The 22,700-nt window shown below is 57.5% G+C and overlaps 2 protein-coding genes across 3 annotated transcripts; both read left to right on the forward strand.

The window, feature by feature from the left end:
* Positions 1 to 3,763: 3,763 nt before the first annotated feature.
* Positions 3,764 to 4,874, forward strand: LOC309444200 (thymosin beta-15A homolog). Its single transcript, XM_082061842.1, has 3 exons — positions 3,764 to 3,852; positions 4,237 to 4,341; positions 4,755 to 4,874. The coding sequence occupies exons 2-3, from the start codon at positions 4,242 to 4,244 to the stop codon at positions 4,790 to 4,792; spliced, it is 138 nt and encodes a 45-aa protein (XP_081917968.1). The 5' UTR covers positions 3,764 to 3,852; positions 4,237 to 4,241; the 3' UTR covers positions 4,793 to 4,874.
* A 9,424-nt stretch (positions 4,875 to 14,298) lies between these two features.
* On the forward strand, positions 14,299 to 19,133 carry RAB9B (RAB9B, member RAS oncogene family). 2 transcript variants are annotated; one of them, XM_082061856.1, is made up of 3 exons: positions 14,299 to 14,365; positions 15,905 to 15,973; positions 16,186 to 19,133. In XM_082061856.1, the coding sequence occupies exon 3, from the start codon at positions 16,217 to 16,219 to the stop codon at positions 16,820 to 16,822; it is 606 nt and encodes a 201-aa protein (XP_081917982.1). In that variant the 5' UTR covers positions 14,299 to 14,365; positions 15,905 to 15,973; positions 16,186 to 16,216; the 3' UTR covers positions 16,823 to 19,133. The 2 variants fall into 2 exon arrangements, with proteins under 2 accessions (XP_081917982.1, XP_081917981.1); XM_082061855.1 differs by having other exon boundaries at positions 14,310 to 14,343.
* Positions 19,134 to 22,700: the final 3,567 nt, after the last annotated feature.

The raw sequence follows: 22,700 nt of genomic DNA on the forward strand, positions 1-22,700 counted from the left end.
TAACACATGCATGTAGTAGAATTAAAGTGCTCTTTGTATCCAGGACAGTCCTGGAGGCAGCACCAGGCAGCCGTGGGCAGGGTGTCCCTTCACTGCGGTGTGGGCTGGAGGTGGCAGTGGCAGAGCCCCAGGTTCCTCCAGTGCCCTTCAGGTTAGGGAGCAGCGCAGGGGTGTGGATCCCTCAGCCCGGGCACGTTGGGCTCCAGCAGTATCAGCTGTGCTGGGAAGGGCTTGTGCTGTTCTGAGCTACCTGCTGCAGTGGAGGTGATGGATTCTCCAGCCTGTCCTGGAGAGCACGCAGGGTGCTCTGGAGCTGAACTGTGTGCTGTCTTCATGGTTGCTGAAGAAATACCATAGAAAGCAGGAAAAATCCCAGGTGGGTAATTTGCTGTGCTGTTGCTGGAGAGTGGCTGCAGAGGTGCTGATCCTGCTGCTAGTAGCTGCTTTCTGTCTATCTGCTGCCTGCTATAAAAGCGTCAGCAGAAGAGAACACATCGATCAACAGACCTGCATCTTAGCCCAGCTCACCTGCCCTGTTAGCTGAAGCTAACATGCAGGAATGCCTTAAGCCACTGTGAAAGCTGGGCTTAACCATTTGTGTCTTGCAAGCATCAGGACTTGTCTGCTATTCGGAGCAAGATGAGACACATCTCAAGCTGCTGTCAGCAGCAGCTCCCTCCTGCTGTTTCTCCCTTTCCTTACTAGTGTACAGATGATTTCTCAGCTCCTGGAGTCAGTCTTTCTGTGATCTAGAGAAAGCAGGAGCTTGCCTTGCTGCTCTTGGGCAATGGGAAAGTCCTGAGGGTTAACAGAAAGCCCTTCTCTGGACTGCAGGGAGCAGCAAAATCCACAGGAGGAATGAGCCTTGGTCTAAGACGCAACAGGCCTGAGTGTCCTGGCTGCCGTCCTGGGGCTCCCTGCTCCTGCCTGGGTGGAAAGGAAGGGCTGTGGCAGGAGGCCGTGGTTAAAAACGAGCAGGAGGAATTAACCTGTGGCCGTGTGGAGTGCGGGACCGGCTTACAGCCGAGCGGTGGCGGCTGGAGGGGCTCAGGTCCTGGGTGGCCGTGCTGGTGCCCTGCCTGTCCCTGCAGGCAAGAGGCTGAGAAATCCCCTCCGACCAGATAGAGAAAACCTGCTTCATCCTTCCTGTAGCACAGAATAAAGCGTTCCTGGAAGTGGCCATGTGTCTGGGCCCTGACTGCCTTGTTCTGTGCAAGATTTAAAACTCGTCTAAAATGGCTGGCAGTGGTTCTTCTGTGTTCTATTTAGGGTCAGGTTTTGCTTCCACCCTATCTGTTGAAGCCTCAGGATTGTTGTTTTCTCTTTCTTTGGTATAAATTATTGAAAGCAGAAATACCAAAATGCGTGAGAAAGAAGCGGGTTGTGCAGTTACAGGAGGCTTTGAAAATTTGTCAGGGGGTGCGGGGGGGGGAAGCTCTTGCTGGGGTGTGAGCTCCTTTCTTGTTCTCTGTGCGCGATGGGTGTTTCCAGTTCCCCGGCAGCAGCCGCACGCCTTGCCTGCGGAGCGCAGGGGGCTGGCTGTGAGGCTGCTCTGGCCGTGGCTGCTGGGGCAGCTCCCCTTCCCCTGCCTGCGCGGCCACCGCGGCAGCTCCGTGCCAGACAAAGAACCCGGGGTCTGCAACGCGCTGCGGCAACGAGGAGATAAAATGCGGCACGGGGGCTGCGCCTTGGCTGGGTGGGTGCAGCCGGAGCTGGTGAGGGGCTGCGAACAGGGTCCTCTCAAACGCCGCAGCAGAGCGCGCGGTGCCCGCGAAGGAGAAGCTGCGGGGAACAGGCAGGGGAAGGGGGAAGATGGGGGAAGGCAGGCACAGCTGGAGTGTGAATGCACGGCAAAACACTTGTCTGACTTTGCAGAAAGGCAAAAAGCATTTCCTGCTTTCATTTTGAAACTGGGTGGGATTTTTGCTTCCTTTTGGCTGTGCGAGAGAAGCGAGCCCTCTCTCAGGTGGGAGCGGGCTTTGTGCTGCAGGGTGGGCTGCAGCGCTGCTCCTCAAGGCAGCCCTGCCTGGGCTTGCTGCTCTGGGCTGTGGCAACCTCCAAACCGGAACCTCCAAACCGGGCTGTGCCGGAGGGCAGCAGCACCACCGCAAAGCTGCCTGGGGAGCGGCCTGGCCTGGGGCTTTGCCTGCAGCCCCCTCCTCAGGCTGTTTGCTATCCAGGCTTCTCTCACAGTAGCAACTGCATCTTAGGGCCTGGCCTTAGAGATCTTGGCCTTTGCCTTTTCTGCATACACCAGCTATCAGCATTTCTTTAATTTGGAGCGCACTTGCTCGCTGGAGGGGAAAGGTTCCCGTGTCCTCAGGGCTTGCTGCAATGGGCCAAGACCTGCTGTCTCTGGAGAGCACCAAGCCCCCTGTCCATAGACAGTGGTCTTCTAGCTAAAAAAACACAAAGCAAATATTTCCTCCACCTTGCTGGGGATCTCCTCTGCAAAACCTCTGATAAGGCTGGAGAGAAACCCCGCGGCTGGCAGGCTGGGAGGAGGCGGGTGTGAGAGCTGCTGAAGCGCAGCTGCTATCCTGGCGCTCTGCTGCGCGTTCCTGCTCGCCACAGCGCCGGGATCTCTGCAGAAGGGTTTGGGCAAGTCTGCCATGGGGTCAGGATGCTTTTTGGTTTTTTCCCATCTCTTCATTCCCTTCAGCACCTTACAGGGCTCTACTGCAAAGCCTCCCAGGCATCCCGGCACTCCAGCCCCTCTCCATGCTGGGGGCCAGCGTGCAGGTGTCCCCTGGGCCACCGCCACCCTTCCCAGCTGGGAGCGGGTAGGCTGCTTGCACTTACCTTTTGGGGGAAAAAGCGGAGTGTATTCTTTTCCACATGCACACCAGCCCCTCTGGTCTGTTCTGGCTGCCCCCCATACTTTCTATACCCGGGCCTTGCTACAGCCGAGCGAGAGCATGGTCAGCTTCTTGCCCACCCACGCTGCTGCTTTAGTGACCGGATCCCCCCGAAAGTGCCATGACTCGACTAGTGTGGCCATGACTTGAGCGTGGTGGCAAAGCATCTCCCACAGCTGTGAAAATACGGGGCTATTTTTATCCCAAGGGCTTCCTTTCCTCAATAAGTTCTGCTTCAGCAAGGCGGGTGTGTGGGGGCTGGCCGGGGGCAGGTGTGTCGCTGGGCACACATGCAGGTCACCTGCTTCTGGGGAGGGTTTGGGGCTGGGACAGTGGCCCTGGGGTCACCCACTCCCACGGGGACCACCTGGCTGCCCCTCCTGGCTGGCCGTGCTGAGGGGGTGTCGGGGGGTGTATCTGGGTGTGTGTGCTCCTGCACTGCCTGTGTGTGCACACGCGAGGTGTGTGCAATGCACGGAGTATGTATTGGAGAGTATGCAGGGTGGCTGTGGGTGTGCACAGGGCTGCCGGGGGGGTTGTGTGTGCACAGAGTGCGTGTGCAGGGCTGCGTGTGTACAGGGCTGGGTGTGAATGCATGTGTGCAGGGGCAGCAGGAGTGGTGTCTGTGCTCCCTGTACCGGGTAACACACACTCTCATTCACACGCTCATTCACACTCACGCACAGCCATTCACACACACTCATTCACACGCGCGCACACACACTCACACGCAACCCCCAGGTCCCGCGGCCCCGCCCTCCGCCGCGCCCCGCCCACCGCCGCGGGGCATCTCGGGAGTGGCAGTTCTCCCGAGGGCCGCACGGCCGCGGCAGCCAGCGGGCGGACTACATTTCCCAGCAGGCTCAGCGGGTGGCGGGCAGCCAATAGGCGCTCGGGCTGGGCGGTGCCCGGGTATATAAGGCACCGCCCCACTCTGGGCGCTCCATCCTCACCTGGTAGCGGAGCGGGACGGGAGAGCAGCGCCACGTACCGGGTACGGCACCGGCTCTGCCGCCGCGGGGCTGCCGGGTGTGCCGGGGAGGGGGCTGCACGCAGGGTGGTGCGAATGAGGGGCGCCCATGGGTGGGGGCTGCGGGCGCGGGGGGTCCCGGTGCGAGCGGGCTGCGGGGAGCGCGGCTGGCAGGGGCGGGGGAGGCTGCCCTGGTGGGTGCGGCCACCGGCGAGGCTCCCCAGGTGGTTGAGCGGCCGCCCGGAGCCGGGGAGCGGTGCGGGGCCCGGGGCGGTGGCGCGCCCCGCCCTGCGCTATTGTCCGCGGCGGGTGCTGGGAGGGGGGTCGGGCGGGGGCTGCTTTTGTCTGCCCATCCCCGGGGACCTCGGGTGACCTCGGGGGTGGGGGGGGCCGGGCCGGGTCTTGCAGGCAAAATGTGCGACAAGCCAGACCTCTCGGAGGTGGAGAAATTTGACAAGAAGAAGCTGAAGAAAACCAACACGGAGGAGAAGAACACGCTGCCCTCCAAGGAGAGTGAGTACAGCGCGGGGGGTGGAGGAGCCAGGTGGGACCCCGGTGCCTGGCTGCGTGGGGAGCGGGTGTCCAAGGGTGCTGATCTCACTGCCGAGGAATCGGGTGAAGAGGTGGAAAACCGCTGACTGAGAGATGAGGGGCTGGGGTATGGCCCTTGGGGGCAGTGGGCACGATCAGCTGTGGGGCTGTTGCCTCAGGGCTTGACTTACCTGAGGAGAGGTGAAGGGAGGTGCCCACCTTCCCGTCACCTGTGTGTGTCTCATCACCCTCTGACTTGAAGAGTTTGGCTACCCTGCTTGGGGACAAAGCATTGAACTGGGCGCCAGGGCCTGAGTGATTGTTCTGCAGCCTTCTCCAGTGGGTGTTTCCACAAAAAAAGCACCCGATACTAATGGACCTCTCTTCTTTTGCAGCTATTGAGCAGGAGAAGGAGTGTGTGAAGTCTTCCTAGAGCGAGATGACCTGGCAGGAAGAGCTACCACTTGATTTTTTTTTTTTTTTTCTTTGAATTAAGTCATATTTTTTAAAAAATTGCATCATGTACATGTATAGAAAACAGCTGCATCACCTAACCCACTGTCCCACCTTGCTGGCAGCTTTGGCGGGTGGGGGGAACAAAATGTGACCCTCTCAGTCCATCAGTAGCCTGACTTAACCCCGTCTCTGCTGCTCAGCCAACTCCTGTTGACAGCACTGGTCTTGCTTTAACGCGGTGGGGAGATGAGCAAGGGCGGTGGAGGCTCCTGGGGACAGGACCCTTCTGCCTGAGGGGGTGGGAATGCTGGCCTGGCCTGTGGCCTGGCTCTGTCTTACATACTCTTCACTCATGGTGTTCTGTACCCTCACTCACAGTTTTTGTTTTTTCTGGTCTTCCTTGGGGGAAAAATAAGTTTATTATAAAATAAAAAAAGTAATGACCTACTGTGGCTTGTGGCTTCTTCCCTGGCAAAGGTTCAGGCTGCAGTGTGGCTCTCCCCAGTGGGTGGGAAGGTGGCTGGTGTTGCTCGAAGCGTTTTATGGGATGGTTCCCTGCAGGGCAAATCTAGCCTGGTAGATCTGTGTAGGACTTGGTTCCTGGTGGCCTGGAGGAGACCAGAGCTGGAAGCATTGTTGGGGTGGGACTGGGGGCTCAGCTGGCTGATGTGTTCCCCCAGTGATCCTGCCACCATAGTGGTTCTTGTAGAGGCTGACCTGGGCCTCCCTGCCCACCTGAAGGCTTCAAAGAGGTTGATGTCCCCTGCCTAGAACACCACTTGTGTAGCTGGGCTGGCTCCTCACCTGCACGGCTGGAGGTTCCTGTGCTTGCCATGTGAATGCTGGCCTGGGTCCTGCTGGCGCTGCGGCCAGGTTGGCTCTGTTCTCCCAGTTCTCTGAGCAGAGCCCTCCACTCGCTGCCTGGTACAGTCCTTCTCTTTGCCTTGAGCCAACCCCTGCCCTTGGTTGCTGGAGGTTTTTACAGCCTTGTAAGGATGGATTAATGCAACAGAGCATTTGGATGCCCTCTTGGCTGATCCCAGCGCTGCTGTGCAGGGGTGGAGATCCCTGTGTCCCACAGTCAGCCTCCAGCACAGTGTGGGCGAGGTGAACTGGGGTCTGACAGTGCACCCAGGGCTATGCTGAGGCTTCCTGGGTGCTGCCAGGATCTCCTCACCTCCACCCAGCCTGCGGGGTCACTGAACAGGCTGCTTGTGGAGGAGGTGGAGGCAGAGTTGCCAACTAACAGTTTTGGCCCGTGTCCCTAGTGAGCCTGGTCAGCTGGAGAGGAACAGACTGTTGTGCCTGTCTGGACACGGTGCCTATCTGCCCAGCACCTCCACCCACGCCACCTGCCAAGGGCTGCAAATAACATTGCTTGTGTAGTTGCAATTGCCTGCACCTCTTAAAAAGCAGAATCGAAAGAGCTGAAGGTAAGAGGCTGGTGTTTGTATAATGCACTGTGAAGGCAGCATGATGGGTTGTCCACAGGGTGAGGGTGGTGAGGAGTGATGCTGAGGCCCAGCTGGGGCTGCTGCTACCCTGGGCTGAGCACTGGGAAGCTCAGCACACACCAGGGTGGCTGTGCCGCCTCAGCACCCTGAAGTCCCCAGGGCAGCAGCCCATCCTGGACACAGGAATCCTTTTCCCAGTGCCAGGGTAGCAGCTGGGCCACTCAACTGACCCCAGGGCCACTCATCGCCCCGGCAGGGCTTGTCCCTTCTCGGTGGTGGCGTCTCTTGCCAGGCAGGGGTGTGCTCTGTCCTGTGCTGGGGAAGGAGCAGGAAGCCTCTTCAGACCCTTCTGTGAAAGCAGAAGATAGAAAAGGTCACACCAGTAAGAGCTGGGCTCAGGAGCAGCAGGCAGGGCTTGCTGACCTCTAAAGGCTGAGCACCTTCTTGCTGCTTCAGCATTTCCCCTTCCTGCAGAGATGCTTTGCATTCCCTTGGCCACTTTGATGCACCCAGGCTGAGAGGCTGAGGCTGCACCCAGTTGGGTGAAACCCAGAGGTAAAGCCAGCCTGAGCCCTTTCCCTGTCCCCGAAAGCCAGAGCGTGAGCTGAACCAAGTGAAGCTTTTGCAATGGAAACACAAAGTGGCAGAGTGGGGATTCTGGGGACAGGGAGGTCTCGGTGGCTGCTCCCTACGTGGCTGCTCCCTACTGCCCCAGCGCCTCTCCCTCCTGCACACTTACTCATGCTACAAAGGGCTGCTCTGCGGGCATGGAAAACCACCAGTCGACTTATCTCTCCGTGAGTCACTCACACTTCTGCAAGGTCACGGCTGGAGTGTCTCGTCCCCGCTGCCTCACAAAAACCTCCCCCTCGCCCTGCGTTGCACACACGGGCAGCAGAGAATTTGCCCAGGGGTGCTGAGCACCCCAGGTGCCTGCCAACTGGTTCACCAGGCAGGGTGAGGGCTGCAGCTCTGCTGCGGTTGCCCCAAATGTCAGGGTTGCTGGTGCCAGCGACACTCCAGCATCCACCCAAGCCTGTGGAACTGGCCCATGAGACCACCTGCTGCATCCCCAGGAGCTGCGGGGTGAGGACAGGGGTGCTGATGCACCTGGGTGGCCATCCTGGGACACTGGCACAGCCAGGTCTGTGTCTCAAGGAAGCCACTGCAGGGGCTGGCAGCCCTGGCCTGGCCCTGGTGACATTGGGTTGGCACTAGGGGCAGCTACCCAGCCCTAGCAAACCCATCTTGGGGGGTGATATGGCTGATGTGGCTGTGTCCACCCAAAGTGAGGGCATCCCAGGAACTCCACGCACACCCTTGCCAGAATGTTGCACAGAGAAGTACCAGACACATTGCCCAAACGCTCTGTCCTCAGGTCGGAGGATAAAGAGAATGCTGTTTTGCAACCCAGTGCTCAAAATGCCCCTGTTGCCAGACAATCAGCGACTAAGGGGAGAACCATTACAGAAAAGCCCTTTATATCAACAGTTTCCTTCCCTCCCTGCCGTGGACCTTCACTATTTCACCCCGGCACGCATGGGCACAGGGCTGCCAGCGGTGTGGGAGGCCGGGATGCCTGCCAGGCTGATGTCCCCTGGAAACGCGGTGGCTTCGGCAGCAGAGGCTGCCCCGGCAGCCACCCAGGAGTGGAGGATGCTGCCCCGGGAGCTGGACCTTCCTGGCAGGGCTCGGTGCCACCTTCCCTCACCGAGAACCAGGTAAGTTATATATGTCAGCTCCTCCTGGTGAAATCTGTGTCTCTCCCCAGCCAGGGCCCATCCCGCTGCTCCCAGGGCCGTTTCCTCCCATCCGTGATGGGGTGCTGAGCTGTGGCGGACGCTGGGGAGGAGGGAGGAGGAGGCTGAGTCATGGCAGGAGGAATTTGGGCAAATACCTGGTGATCAGCAGCATGGGGTGAATTCAGATCGGGGCTTGCGGTTGGGAAGGCTTTCTGCCCCCGCTGCTGCTCCATCGCCTCTGACTCAATCAGGAGGGGATTTGGCCCCATGTATGCTTGTGTGGAGGATCATAATCGCATTTCTTGCAGGAGGTGTGTGTCAGCCCGTGCATGGCCCTGCTCTGGGCACCCCGGTGTCCCCCTCCTGCCTGCCAGGCTGCAGCACCCTCCGTGCACCCCACAGCACCGAGCTGGTTTGCAGCATGGATTGCCCAGAGCAAGAGAGGCTTCTGCACACCGGCAGCCGGGATTTCCCTTGGCTGCTCTCCATCTAGCAGTCCCTGGAGCTGTGGCAGAAAGCGGTGAAAGCCAAGAGGTGGTGGAGACCAGCATCTGGGGCAACTCCTGGGTTTGGATGGCAGAAAATCACCAGCCCCAGCCAGAACCATGGTCGGTCGAAGCAAACGCCTCCTTGGAAGGTGTGGGTTTATCACCAGAGCAAATGGGGTGAGGCAAAGCCAAGCTGAGCAGCCGGGCAGATGCTCCATTCCCTGCACCCCTGGGGAAAACGTGTCACCAACTCAGTGTCACTGGGATCAGCCTTTCCCGGCCAGGTCATCCCTGCTCGGGTGGACACACTGCCAAACACAGAGCCCAAACACCTGGTGCCAGAGAGGGGACAGAAGGGACGAGCTGCCAGGGAAAACCTCTGCTGGGAGCTGTTGGGGAGGATACGTGTGTCTGTGGGTGCACAGAGGTGGTTTTGTGTTTGGCTGTAACAGGGGAAAGCAGAAGAGACTGAGCGGTAATGGGGAAATGAAAGTGTTGTGCGAGCTTGCAACCACGGCCCTTCGGGAACGGAGCTGATGGGAGGTCACCAGGCATGTGAGAGTGTGTGCAATGTGGCACTGAAGGTCAGACTGTCCCCAGGGGATCCCCAGTGACCCATGAGGAGGATTAACAGGCAAGCTGTCCGCACCCCGTGACAGGGAGCAGCCCTGTGCTGGGGGTTCCTCATCACTATGGGGCAGGAATGTCACTGTCCCTGAGCAGCGGGTGCAAAGGCACCAGCACAGCGAGCCCGGCGCGCCTGGACACCCACACCAGTAAACTCACCTGCGGGCTGCCACGCTCAGCACACCCTGACTCCTGCCCCAGCAGCAGAGGTTATTGCTGCTCTGGAAATAATGTCCTGCAGGTCAGGTTTACCAGCAGGAGCTTACTCATCCCCCGCCAGCCAGGGCTCAGCCCTAGTAATTAACGATGAACCAGGAGCGCTCAGAGCTTCCTCCTTTCTCCTCCAGAGCCCCAGTGAGGACTGAGCTCCTGCCAGCACCCAGGTATACATAAAGCTGGGGAGTTATGCACTGAGCCACCCTGCACCCTGCAGCATCCCCTGTGTTTGCTCAGGTTGTTCTCAGCACGGGGTGCAGGTGGGAGCAGCTTTCCGCCTGCCTTTGCCAAGAGCCACGCGTGACGCTGGTGCCTGGGGCGCTGAGCCCTTTGGCGGCTCACAGCCCGCTCCCCGGAGCAGCCAGATTGAACACTCGTTTCTGGCCCCCCCAGCTGCATTCTGCAGATTCTCGCAGGCCTGCGGGGCTGTGCCGGGAGCTGCAGGAGCACGTGCTCCCGCGGGCGACGCGGCTCCGGTGTCGTGCGGCAGCGCCCGCACTTGTGCCTGAGCGGGGCAGCTGATGGAGGAGAGGAATGCTTTATTTTAGGAAGCAGCTGGCTCACACAGAAGACATTGTTCATCATCTTTCTTCCCCCTGGTGCTTTATTACAAAGGATTATGGCATGAAAAGCCATTTTGTTCCCCTGCTCCCAGTGCATAGCCCGCACGCTGTGATTTATTACTCTCCATAGGCAGCAGCTGGGGTTTGGCACCCCGGGAAGCTGGGGAGAGACAAGGTAAGGGCTCAAACCCACAGCAGTGATGGCAGCAGGGACGTATTCAGGCACCAAGACACGGCATGGCTGGCTGGGCCTTGCCAGAGGTGCCCAGAACTGCTATTGACTGCATGTGTGCCTGCATGATGTGAAGAAACCTTGAGGGCTGGAAAAACAAAATCAAAGCCTTTCTTTGGTGTGTGTCACCCATGATGTCACTTCGCTTCATCTGGACAAGGCAGAGGTCAATGTCCTCCCCCCAGGGACACTGCTGTCCCCAAGCCCAGGTGCTGGCACAACTGTGGTGTCAGAGCTCCCAGCCTGCCTGGATGAGTCTGTGGGGAACCATCCCGGTGCCTGCGGGGAACAGGAGCCAGGCTGGGTTCAGAGAGCGTGGTGCAGGGTACGAGCCGGGCACGAGGGGCGCAGTACAGGACACGGGCTGGGGGACAGCACAGGAATACGTCCTTTTGCTGCTTCTCCCAAAATCACCTGTGGGCAGGGTGGAGGCACCTCCGAAGCAGCAGCAGGAGCAGCTTCCCTGCAGCCCTCTGCCCAGGCGCTTTCCTTGCCAAGAGGCAGCTGGAATGCCATGAGCCCTCCTGTCCTGCTCCTCTGTCCCTGCTGCCCTTGCTGCGAGTCCCCGAGCAGAGGCTGCTGCAGCGGGGGCGAAGATCCCCCCGGGAAGGCCACGAGCCGGCGCCTGCCAGCCGCCTACGTGGCTTTCCAGGAACCGGCACAGGAGTGATGGGCAGCAGATAAGTGTGTTGCAACAGATGCCTCCTGCTGTCTCAAAAAACCCCTACCCACATCAGGGTAAAATGACGGCTGGTTGCTTCCTCCTATGGTGCTACCTGCTCTGCCAGCCTGTCATCCAACACGTCCCTGATAACCGGGGCTCCAGGGGCAAGCTGGGGATGGGTGAGGGTGAAGGCTGTGGCGGGGCACGCAGCTCGGCCGCTGCCAGCCCTGGGGCTGCGGGGGAGCTGGGACAAGCCCCCGCTTGCAGTGTTCTGTCTGAGAGACACAGCTCAGCAGCCCGAGCACGTTCCTCTCCGTGCTGCCTCTCCCACAGCACTCCCAGCTCAGCAGGGAGGGACCTCATGGGGCTGCAAGGCAATTTGCCTGCTATCAAGTTTTCCTCTTGTCCCTGACAGACCTCCTCAGGAGAGGGTTCAGGACACCTCCCCGCTGCACGGCCACACAAGCTGTGCCAGGTTGTGCAGCCAGGCTGTATCACTGCACCAGGGTGGCAGAGCCATGGGGCGGTGGCTGTGATGCTCTTTGCAACCCATCACGCCACAGTTACTCTCCTCAGAGGTCTCCTTTCACTTATAAAATACATTTTTCCCCAAGATACTGTATTTAGTCTGGCTGAGATGGAGTTAATTACCCCCTAGTAGTCCTAATAGCATTGTGCCTTGTTTTAGTGGCTGAATAGTGTTGATAACACACCAGGGTTTTGGCTTCTGCTGAGTAGTATCTCGCAGCATCAAGGCTCCCCAACATTCCCCCCTCATCAGTAGGCTGGGAGTGGGCAAGATCTTGGGACGGGACAGAGCCAGGACAGCTGACGCAAACTGACCAAAGGGATATTCCATACCATACAACATCTGCTCAGCAATAACGGCTAAGAGAAAGGAGGAGGGGAGGGGGCATTCATTATGATGACGTTTGTCTTCCTGAGCAACTGCTATGCCTACTGAAGCCCTGCTTCCTGGGAAGTGGCTGGACATCACCTGCTGGTGGGAAACAGAATAAATCATTTGTTTTCCTTTGCTTCTGTGCATGGCCTTTGCTTTTGCTTTGTTAAACTGCCTTTATCTTGGTCCATGAGTTCTTTTCCACCTTATTTTCTCCCACTCCATCCTGCTGAGGCAGTGACTGAGTAGCTTGGTGGGCACCCGGTGTCTGGCCAAGGTCAGCCCGCAGCAGATGCCAAACAGGTTGTTGCCACGCTCAGCAAGGCAGCCAAGCAACACAGCTGCCAGTGGCCAAACCTGCCCAGGCGCATCCCTGCTCAGACAGGCAGGTGACACCCCAACAGCTCTCAGTGGCTCAGCCCGGGGAAACATGGGGGCCCTTGACCACTGACACTCTCAGTTGGGGCCACTGGCCCTGTGGTGTCCTTGGCCACACTTCAGGGACATGCTGAGCCCTGCAAACAGCATCCCCAGAGGCTTTGGAGTTGGCCAGCCCAGGGCATCAGGGCATAGCAGGGTGTTGCTGCAGAGCACCGTGCCCCTCTTGCCTTAGCAGGATGTGTCTTGGCGGCTCTGTCTCACTCAGGAGGTCTCTCGCCCCTCCTGTCCTCGGTATTCTTACATGCTAAATTAGATCTCTAATAAATAAGTAATGACAAATAACGGGATTAGGCAGCTGCCAGGCAAAGGGAGCTGGCCGGGGGAGGCACGCTGTGCTCGGAGGCTCTGGCGGTGCGTGGCCCTGGTGGGGCTGGTGCGGGGACCCAGGCTGGTTCGGGGTGAGCCCCGGCCGCGGTGTGGGCTGGGTCTGCCACCTGTACCAGTAGAACCCTGTGCTTCTGTCCCCGGTGCGGGCACATACATTGATGCCTCAAACACCTGCCCAAGGAGCATCCTCATATTCCCCAGGCTCCCCTGCCACCCCTTCCTCACCCCCCTATGCTTCTCTGTTCTCTCTTCCAACAGATCACTGAGGCTGGTATTACTGTAATCCCTGTTTTAATTGAAATCCCTGTCCCCTCTCATGTTTTTCTGGCAGGGAGGAGAGAATTGATACACTTTTGTTATCACCCCCTCAGCACTGGGGCTGGTGTTGGGTTCAGGCAGCCAAAAAGACCTGGTGTCCATGTGGGGGGTCCCTGCTCTTTCCCCCGCAGGGAAGGTGCCCGGGGCATCTTGCAGCCCCCAGCGAGAGGTGTTCCCAAGTTTTGGAGCTGTTTTGGAGCTGCCTCTGGGAGGGCACCAGGCACTGGTGAGAAGAAGAGCTGACAATGCCTGGGTGGGGGGCGAGGTGGCTCCTGATCCCCAAAACCCTCTGCAGCCCCACAGGATTGTGCTCTCCCTTCCCTCTCTCCTCTCCACCTGCCCTAGGCTGGGGTGACCTCACCACTATTTTTCCTTTCAACCATCTGAAATACTTTTATTTGCTGTTTTTCCCCAGAAACCTCCTGGTCCCACAGGTGATGGTGGGGGGAGTCACACTCCTTCAGGCAGCTGCCAGCCATTTGCCACCCTCAGCACTAAACGGGGGATCAGGGAGAAGCCATTTATGGTATTTGTTAATTTATCTCTGCATGTCCTGCTTGCGGAGCAGCTGGGCTCCCGCAGACAGGGTGAGGGACAGGCGTGGGGGGACATGTGGGGCTGGGACAGCCACCACTGCTGGCTGCGGTGACACTGTGTAGGGGACTGTGTTCTGTGGGAAGTAAATGGCCTTTTGTGGTGATGCTGCCGTGGCCTCCGCTGTGAGTGGCACCCCCGGGGTGGGGGTCCCGCTGTGCCTGCCCTCCGGCAGTGGGGTGGCAGCAGGGAGGTGGCGTGGGGACAGCAGGGAATGCAGTGACAAAAGTGACTAGGGATCTAGGTATTGAGGCACAATAGAGAGTGTAGAGGAGGGTGATGGAGCTGGTGGGGGCTCTGGAGCACAAGTGTGATGGGAGCAGCTGAGGGAGCTGGGGCTGTTCAGCCTGGAGAACAGGAGACTGAGGGGAGACCTTATGCTGTCTACAACTGCCTGAATGGAGGCTGGAGCATGGAGGGTGTTGGGCTCTTCTCCCAAGTAGCAAGTGACAGGACAAGAGGAAATGGCCTCAAGTTGCACCAGGGGAGGTTTAGATTGGATATTAGGAAAAAATTCTTCATGGAAGGGGTTGTCAGGCATTGGAACAGGCTGCCCAGGGCAGTGCTGGAGTCACCATCCCTAAGGGGGTTTAAAGACGTTTAGTCTTGGTTCTCAGGGACATGGTTTAGTGCTGGAGTTGGTCAGGTTATGGTTGGACTCGATGATCCTGAGGGTCTCTTCCAACCGAAACTCTGACTGCAGAAGCGGGACAGGAGGGGACCGTGAGGGCACGGCGGCGCCAGGCGGGGCGACAAGCGGCTGGCACGAGGCGGCAGTGAGGGGCGACAAGCGGCGGGCAGGAGCCGTCAGAGCCGCCACACCGGCGGCAGCTGCGGCAGCGCCCGCCCGCTCCCGCAGGGGGCGGTGGGGCGGGGCGGGGCGGGGCGGGGCCTCGCGCGGCCGTCGCCGCCAGGGCGCGTGCGCTGCGCCGGCGCGGGCCGAGGCGGCACCTGCGGGCAGGTGGGCGGCGGCGCGGAGGGAGGTAAGGGCGGGCGGGAGGACCCGGCGCCGCGTCCCCCGGCCCACGCACACCCCCCCGCCTTGGGGCTGCCGGGCTGCCTTTTGTCCCCGGTACCCGCTGCGGGAGGCCCCGCGCATCCCTCCGGCCTTGGGTGTCGGGGAGAGCCGGGCCCAGCGTGCGGCTCCCACCGCGCCTGCGGGAGGGGCCTCGGTCCTGCTGCCAGGCCGGGGCGCCCTCCGGAAGAGCGAAGGGCTGGTGGGTGGCGGCCGGTCGCGAACGGTGTTGGTGATGCGGATGTCATGGCGGTGTCATGTTGTGTCAGTCGCCTGCCGGGCTCCGGAGCAGCCTGGCACAAACCGTTAGTCGTTTTTAAACTGTCCGCAAGTCGCTTGCTGACAAACCATTTCCAAATGGAAACGCTCGTCAGGGCTGATGGTGCGTGTTGGGGGGCAGGGACCGCCTGAAACCCCCCTCAGCAAGGCTTTGGGAAAGGAGGAGCTCACCTGCTCGGAGGAGAGTTTCCCAGAGCCATCAGCCCAATTCCTGTTTGTCTCTTGTGACATTTGGATATTGCTCTTTGGTTTAGAACCGCTGGGTTGCATGGATGCTTCTGAGATGTGGTGGAGTCACCATCCCTGGAGGGGTTTAAAAGGCATTTAGATGAGGTTCTTAGGGACACGGTTTAATGCCAGAGTGAGTTTATGGCTGGATGTGATGATCCTGCGGGTCTCTTCCAGCTGTCTCACGGCACATCAAGTTGGCTCAGCCCTGCTTGATTGGGGTGTTTCTGTGCAGGGGAAGTGAAATTGGTGAGCCTTTAGTTAGCTTCTGTACTTTCCACAGAAACAAACGTGAAGCGGAAGTTTCTGATTTTGGCTTTGTGGTGAGCACTGTTGAAAGAGCTGAGAAAAACAGCAGGAACTAAGTCCAACGGGATCCCCCACAGGTAGCGCAGCAGGTGTTTTTTTGGCCTGGAAGGAGTAGGAGTGCTGAATGCTCCTGGCTGGGGTTGGGTGGAGGTTGGTCGGGTGGTGTCATCACTCCATGCCCACACCCTTCCCAGGAATGGTGGTTGCAGGTGTAAACAAGCCAGATCCTGTCTCTTTTCATACCAGGCTCTCGCCAGCTGGCTCACTCTTCTGGTTGGCAGATTCAGGCACGTGTTCAGCCCTCAGATCAGATCCCAGAGTGTGTGGGTAGGCAGGCCAAGCAGATCAAAGCTATCGACATCCTCTGGATTGAGGGGAGTCGTGGGTTACACAGCCTGTGTGCTCATGCCAGAGCTCCTTCGATTTATTCTTTTCTTTTTTTGGGTTTAGCATCCATAGTGTACTGGCTCTGCCCTGCTCAGAAATGGGCTGTGTTCCATTTTACTTAGGGCAAGGGAAATTCTCTCCTCAGCACCTTGTCCTTTCCTGTTTTGTTCCAAATGTCCGTACTGCACTTTCAGCTTCCTAGAGCTCTGCTGTTGCTCTTCCAGCCTGGGTCAGCATGATAAATTGAAAAACAGTGCACTGAGTGCAGCTCTGGCAACCTTGCTGATTGATGTTTGTTTTTTAGTGACTGTTATGCTGGAGGAAGGTGTTCCCTGGACAGTCCTGGAGACAGAAGCATTAATTTCTAGAGCAGGTACGGTACAAACAGCAGCCAAACCTCTTACTCCATGTCAGGCCTTTAGATTTGCTTAGGGAATGTCTCTCTCTAATAAGAGAGATTATCTCCTACATACCAAATTTGTTCAGAACTAGGAATGGAAATACCAGATTCTGTTCTTTTGTGTGCAACTTTCTGCAGAATCCTTGAGTCAATTAGCTGTTTTGTACTATTTCTGAACCCTGCAGATTGCCTTGGTACTGCACCTGTCCTGCTGCAATGAGTGGGAAGTCCTTGCTCTTAAAGGTCATTCTCCTTGGGGATGGTGGAGTTGGGAAGAGTTCCCTCATGAACCGGTACGTCACCAACAAGTTTGACTCGCAGGCTTTTCACACGATCGGTGTGGAGTTCTTAAACCGGGACCTGGAGGTGGATGGACGTTTCGTGACCCTCCAGATTTGGGACACTGCAGGACAGGAGAGATTCAAGAGCCTGCGAACACCCTTTTACAGGGGAGCGGACTGCTGCCTGCTGACCTTCAGCGTGGATGACCGGCAGAGCTTTGAGAACCTCAGTAACTGGCAGAAGGAGTTCATCCATTATGCTGACGTGAAGGACCCCGAACACTTCCCGTTCGTAGTCCTGGGCAACAAGATTGACAAACTTGAGAGACAAGTGAGCACGGAGGAGGCCCAGGCCTGGTGCATTGAAAATGGTAACTATCCATACCTGGAGACTAGTGCCAAGGATGACACCAATGTGGCCGTGGCCTTCGAGGAGGCCGTGCGACAGGTGCTGGCGGTGGAGGAGCAGCTGGAGCACTGCATGCTGGGCCACACCATTGACCTGCACTCCAGCTCCAAATCGGGGTCTTCATGTTGTTAAGAGTGGCTTCTGCTTTGGGAATGTCACTCGAGCTGGCAGCTGGATCTGAACAAGCATGGGCAGCTCTGGGGCTTTCTGAGGAGCGACCACGAGGACAATAGGTGCTTTGCTCACCTGGGGAATTGCAGCTGCACCATCTGAATTCTGGCTAGAGTTTTTGGGCACAGAGCATGTACCTGCAGGAGGGAGCTGTTAAAAGAGCATGTGAGCATAGTCCTGCTTCCTTCTCTGCCTGTTTTAGCAGGTTTAAAGGACTGGGTTAAAGTCCTTTAAATTCTCTAAAGACAGTAGTGATCTAATCTGTACCAAGAACTGCCTGCAGAACAAAGCTGAGAGTGCTCTAGACATTCTTTGAAGTATTTTAGTCCTGAACTCAAAAAAAAGATACTAGACCCACTAAACTCATGACCTTACTGCCAAAGGAAAGTCTGCCCAGCATACTGAACAAAACCTGTTGTAGAGACTTTAGCCCATGCGACTGTGAGAATGCTAAATACCTGAGTGGCTGAGATGTACGTATCTGTTATTTGGGATAAGTGCACTGTTCCCTGAGACTGAGTGGTGCTGAGAATTGTTAGAGCTCTGACCTGAAGCAACATATGAAGGAGGGATGGACCACTGTTTGAATGTGGCAGCATCACTTCTCTGTAGCTGCCTATCTCTGGTCTGGTTTTCTAACTTCATCTTGTATGAGTGTTACTATGTGGAGGGACTGTCTGCTTCTTGTTTAGTATGTTTCCTTGTCTCTTGTGGAGGCTCAACACCGAATCTCACTCATACTTTGAAGACCTGGATGGAAACTATTATGTGGACACTTGCTGGGCCCTGTCAAAGGGTTTAGGGTTACTCAGGATTTCAGGAGATCTGGAGCATGAAGCTTCAGCTTGTTTCTGTCACAAGTAATTGCCGTGTCCAGACGATGTGCTCCAGCAGACCGGATGGTAGGTTGGTGGGATGTCTCCCAGGTGTGCGTGTGGCTAGAGGAGTCACACGTGGTCAGCTGCTAAATCCACTCAGTTTGCGAGGCTGGTGACCACTGTGCTTCATTAGCTGGCGGATCAGTGTCTTCAGTTGCTTCAGCTGTGACGTTCCCATCTGGATGCTGCAACCTAGAACCATTCCCATTATTCCCTGTTGTGTCAGGTGCGGTGCTGCTGAGCACAGTTGGCTCATGCCATTGTCCTGGTCCTTACTGCCTGATGGGGAATGTGGTACGTTTTACCTGTAATTCACATGACAGGTTTTACTGGTAGAGGATGTCCACTCAATTAACTGGCCTTCGTTAATGACAGCTGTGCTCAGTCCACTGGGGAAAGAGCCCCACTGGTTCCACCTCTGCTCAAAGTGGCTGAAAAATGGCATTGAAGGGGGCAAGGAACCTTCCAGAAAAGGACACAAGGCTTTGCTGATCCCAGCCCCCTGCTAGGTGTTGGTCCCAAGCTATCTGTGTAGCAAAGAGAAGAGTGCTTGCTCACTGCTGTCTTTACCATTATAACCTCATGTCCTGCAACCTCCCGTGCAAGCGTTTGTCCAAAGCGATGACTTTGCCCATCAGCACACAGGAGCCTGCCGCGGGGAGGGCTTCCCTGAGTACGTATCCGCTAGCTGCTGCATGCCATTCCCACTGTGATGGGCTACTGGATGGTCAATTCTGTAGCTCAAATTGAGCAGCCTCACGCTGCGCTGTAGGGCAGGGTGCTCTGTGCCCTTGTGCTGGCTGGCAGCAGCTGATCCCCGTTGCCAAGCAGGCTCTGAGCACGCAGGGAGTCTCCTGGGGGACCTCAGGGTGATCCTGTCCTCTGCATGGCAGCCGTGTGTGGAAGGGACTGAAGCTTTAATGCAAAGTGCTTTAGAGGGGTCTGATTTCCAAACGGGGCTGAAGACTCATGTTCACAGGGGTAGATAGGGAGTGCTCGCAGTCTCTGGAAAACCAGGTCCCTTGAGGTGTAAGAGAAAGCTGTGCCTCTGTAGGTGCAACAGATTTTTACAGGATATTATTGTTACTGTTTATCGATGTCTGACCTCTCCAGGACTCTAGATTTTTTTCTTCAGTTTAATATTGCTTGATATTTCAAGATCCCAGATGCTGTGACCTGTGTTCTGATTTACATCTCCAAACAGACACGTTTCCCCGGACCCGGTTTGTGCAGAAGCCCAGAGTCAGAACAGGCCCAGGCCCTTGTGAGCTGCGCAGCCCTGTCAGGGGGCAGCAAAACTGCTGCTTGCCCAGCGTGGATCTCATGGGATCTGTGTGCGAACGGGTATGTCCTGTGGGGGCGGGCAGAGGCTGAACAAGCCACGGTGTAGGAGTCATGGTACCCCAGGTGTGTGTTGATGCTGATAGCTGAAGCTCGGTGTCACTGTGCACAGGCTGTGCAGACAGTGTATATTGCCAGGGGGTGTTACAGAGCATCTTTCATTCCTAACAGACATCGCTTCATTGACTTTTTTTTAAGAAAAACCTATTTTGTTAGGCTTGTGTGTTTAAAAAATCCATTAACAAAGTATAGTATAATATATTTAAATTGTTTGATTTATTTTAAATGATACGCACAATTTCCAAAGGAACCAGGATTTTCAGCTCTTTGTTGCAAAGTTCCATGTGAACAGCCATCCCTTACTTGTGTCCACTCATGCTGCTGCGGTTGTTGCTATTGCTGCAGAACTGGAATTGTAAAACCAAGATTCTACCTTTGTTTAAACAAATAAAACATGGATGTATTCACCTGAATTCGGGAAGTGGCTCTGCCTTTCTGGGTTTATCACAGTTCAAATCTGCTCCTGTTCTCCTGAGGGATGTGGAACTGGGTTGGTTACAGCATCTGGCAGAGAGAAGTCACTGAGGGATCAAAGAGGTTGGTCGTCCCTGAATGTACCTAGCTAGATGAGTAGTTGAAGGAATATAACTTTAGCCTGCTCACTGGATTCTGCTGGTAATTGTCTTTTCAAGAATGTATCAGAAAACACTTTCATAACAGAAATATTCCGCATTGCTTCCCTCTGTCACTACATTTTAATTTCCAGCCTGGGCTCTCAGTAGCGAGCCAGCCACTTTCCTTTGATTTCTTCCTGCAGCCTTGGAACGGGTCCCTTGGGCTCCAGGGGGTTGTAACCAGGCGTGATTTCCACAGGATGCTGCGACAGAAACTGGCATAGGGGGAATCTTCTCTTCCGCTGTCCTGCCAGGATGGCTGCTTATTTTGGGAGACTTTCCCTGGCTTTGCGGAGTCCGCGCCTGCTGTTTCTGTTGGCAGAACCTTTTAGTTTATTTTTCTCCCACGTCTGCTTGCCTATCCACACTTCCAGAAGCGGTGTAGGGTTTCAAGTCCTCGGAAATTTTGCATTTTAAATGTGGCTGGAGTATCTGGGGTCCTCCAGCATCTTATTTCAGCCAAACACAGCTGAAATCCAGCAGCCAACATGACCTGGTGGGAGATAGTCCCAGCCTTAGAGGAGTCGCAGGTGTTGGGTGAGGCTGTCTCATGTCAGTGAGGGTCTGTCTGTCTAAAACCATCGGAACCACTGACTCCTCTGGTGTGAGATGTTTGTAAGAAAATGCGGGGCAGAAGCGGTAATGAGACTGTTCCCTCATTCCCCGATTTGCTGCCGCAAGCAATAGCGGAGGGCTCGGTGGGTTTTGTCGTGGGTTGTGGAGCGGATGAATCCCTGGAGGGCGAAGAAGTGTCTCCAAAGGAAAGCAGTGAGATGCTTCTGTGTGAAACAAATGCTGCAGCGTATCCCTGTGTGCTTGCAGATGAGGAGGAGCGGTGGTCCCATCCATCCCTCTCTTCCTCAGCCCTCTTGAGGATTTTGCTACTCTGGGTCAGTTAGTGCAGATGTAAGGCTGTGCAGCTGTTTGGGCTGAGGATACTGAAATCTCTGGAACAGCTGAGGACCCCTATGTGGATGCAGGTGCCCTGGGGTTGTGCTCTGGGTGACAGAGGCTGCTTGTGCACCGTGTGTTTCCTGAGTGCAGCTCCTCACAGCAGTACAGCTGTAAGGAAGTTTACGAGAACACAATCTCTGGGGACCACATGTTCTTGCACCTATTTGGGGATGAGCAAAAATATAGAGAGAATCTAAAAATGCCATTTTGTGACAATCTGAACCTCACTTCAGGCTGCAGTTCTTAACAGGGAGTCAGTTGCAGGGGCACTGGCACACTCTGCTCTGGGGTGAGGAGCAGTCCTGCTCTGCTGAGGTGGGATGCGATGGCAGCTCCAACAGCAGCTGCCCGAAGGCCTCGGGGAACCAGATTCTTGAGACTGGGGCCTAGGACAGTCTGTGAAGTCAATGAAATTATGGGTTCCCTGCTGAGGTACTTGCTTGGGCAAAAGCAATTGCAGATGGCAGGAGATACCCCTTGACCCTAGTGCTTGCATGGGTAGTGGAGCAGCTCTTTCCTGGTGGCTTCAAGAGGTCTTTGAGGGACCCCATGCAGATGCAGGACTCCTGTCTTCATAGGCAGCCAAGTACAGCATCTGCCCGTGGTATTGTCAATCTTAGTCCTTTTCATTGCCTTTGTCAGCCCTTTCCATGAGGACTTCCCATGAGGATGTCCCTGGGCATCTCCCTAGCAGAGCCAAACGGTGCACAGAAATGGAGAGAAACCAGCTGGGTGCCTGAGAGGCGGCAGGTGAGACCTTCCTCTGGGACAGTGGGCGGCAGTACCATGCCGTGACCCTCCAGGCAGGGCTGCTCGCCAGCTACGGCCCCTGCCAGGGCATCCCCTGCCACTTGCAGCCCTTTCCCTGCCCTAATGGAGCCGGGGCTGGGGGAGCGGCGTGAGGAGCGGCAGGAGCGTGCTCTGCCAGGGCTGGTGTAGGCGGAGGGATGCAGGGCTCAGCCAGGGCAGCCCTTGGGTTTGCTGCAGCACGGCCTCCCTTCCCTGAGCCTTCCTGCTCATCCTGCACAGCCTTTCCCTGGGGCTGAGCCCTGTCTCTTGCTAAGAGAGCAAGGCAGGGACTGTGCCTGCCTGTGGGGCTTCAGAAGAATTTGCTATATTGTTAGGGGCTTTCAAACAGGCTTTGAATTGCAGCATCTGCATGTTTTAGGGGAGTTTTTACTTGCCATTTCCTTGCTGGGTTGTGTAGGACGGAGCCCACTGTAAATTAAGGCATCGGAGTAACGCTCTGGGCAACTGCCGCTGCGGCGGCCGCGGGGGGGAGCCGGAGGAGCGGGGATGGGGGAGCCGGAGGAGCGGGGATGGGGGGAGCCGGAGGAGCGGGGATGGGGGGAGCCGGAGGAGCGGGGATGGGGGGAGCCGGAGGAGCGGGGATGGGGGGAGCCGGAGGAGCGGGGATGGGGGGAGCCGGAGGAGCGGGGGTGGGGGGAGCCGGAGGAGCGGGGGTGGGGGGAGCCGGAGGAGCGGGGATGGGGGGAGCCGGAGGAGCGGGGGTGGGGGGAGCCGGAGGAGCGGGGATGGGGGGAGCCGGAGGAGCGGGGGTGGGGGGAGCCGGAGGAGCGGCGATGGAGGAGCCGGAGGAGCGGGGATGGGGGAGCCGGAGGAGCGGGGATGGGGGGAGCCGGAGGAGCGGGGGTGGGGGGAGCCGGAGGAGCGGGGATGGGGGGAGCCGGAGGAGCGGGGATGGGGGGAGCCGGAGGAGCGGGGGTGGGGGGAGCCGGAGGAGCGGGGGTGGGGGGAGCCGGAGGAGCGGGGATGGGGGGAGCCGGAGGAGCGGGGGTGGGGGAGCCGGAGGAGCGGGGGTGGGGGGAGCCGGAGGAGCGGCGATGGAGGAGCCGGAGGAGTGGGGATGGGGGAGCCGGAGGAGCGGCGATTGGGGGAGCCGGAGGAGCGGGGGTGGGGGGAGCCGGAGGAGCGGCGATGGGGGGAGCCGGAGGAGCGGCGATGGGGGGAGCCGGAGCAGCGGCGATGGGG

The sequence above is a fragment of the Streptopelia decaocto genome (genome assembly GCF_964273445.1).
Source record: "Streptopelia decaocto genome assembly, chromosome: 10".
Classification (NCBI taxonomy): domain Eukaryota; kingdom Metazoa; phylum Chordata; class Aves; order Columbiformes; family Columbidae; genus Streptopelia; species Streptopelia decaocto.

Coding starts and splice junctions, on each gene's coding strand:
- LOC309444200 (XM_082061842.1), top strand. CDS start 4,242: ATGTGCGACAAGCCAGACCTCTCGGAGGTGGAGAAATTTGACAAGAAG. Junction 4,342..4,754: donor CACGCTGCCCTCCAAGGAGA/GTGAGTACAGCG, acceptor CTTCTTTTGCAG/CTATTGAGCAGGAGAAGGAG.
- RAB9B (XM_082061856.1), top strand. CDS start 16,217: ATGAGTGGGAAGTCCTTGCTCTTAAAGGTCATTCTCCTTGGGGATGGT.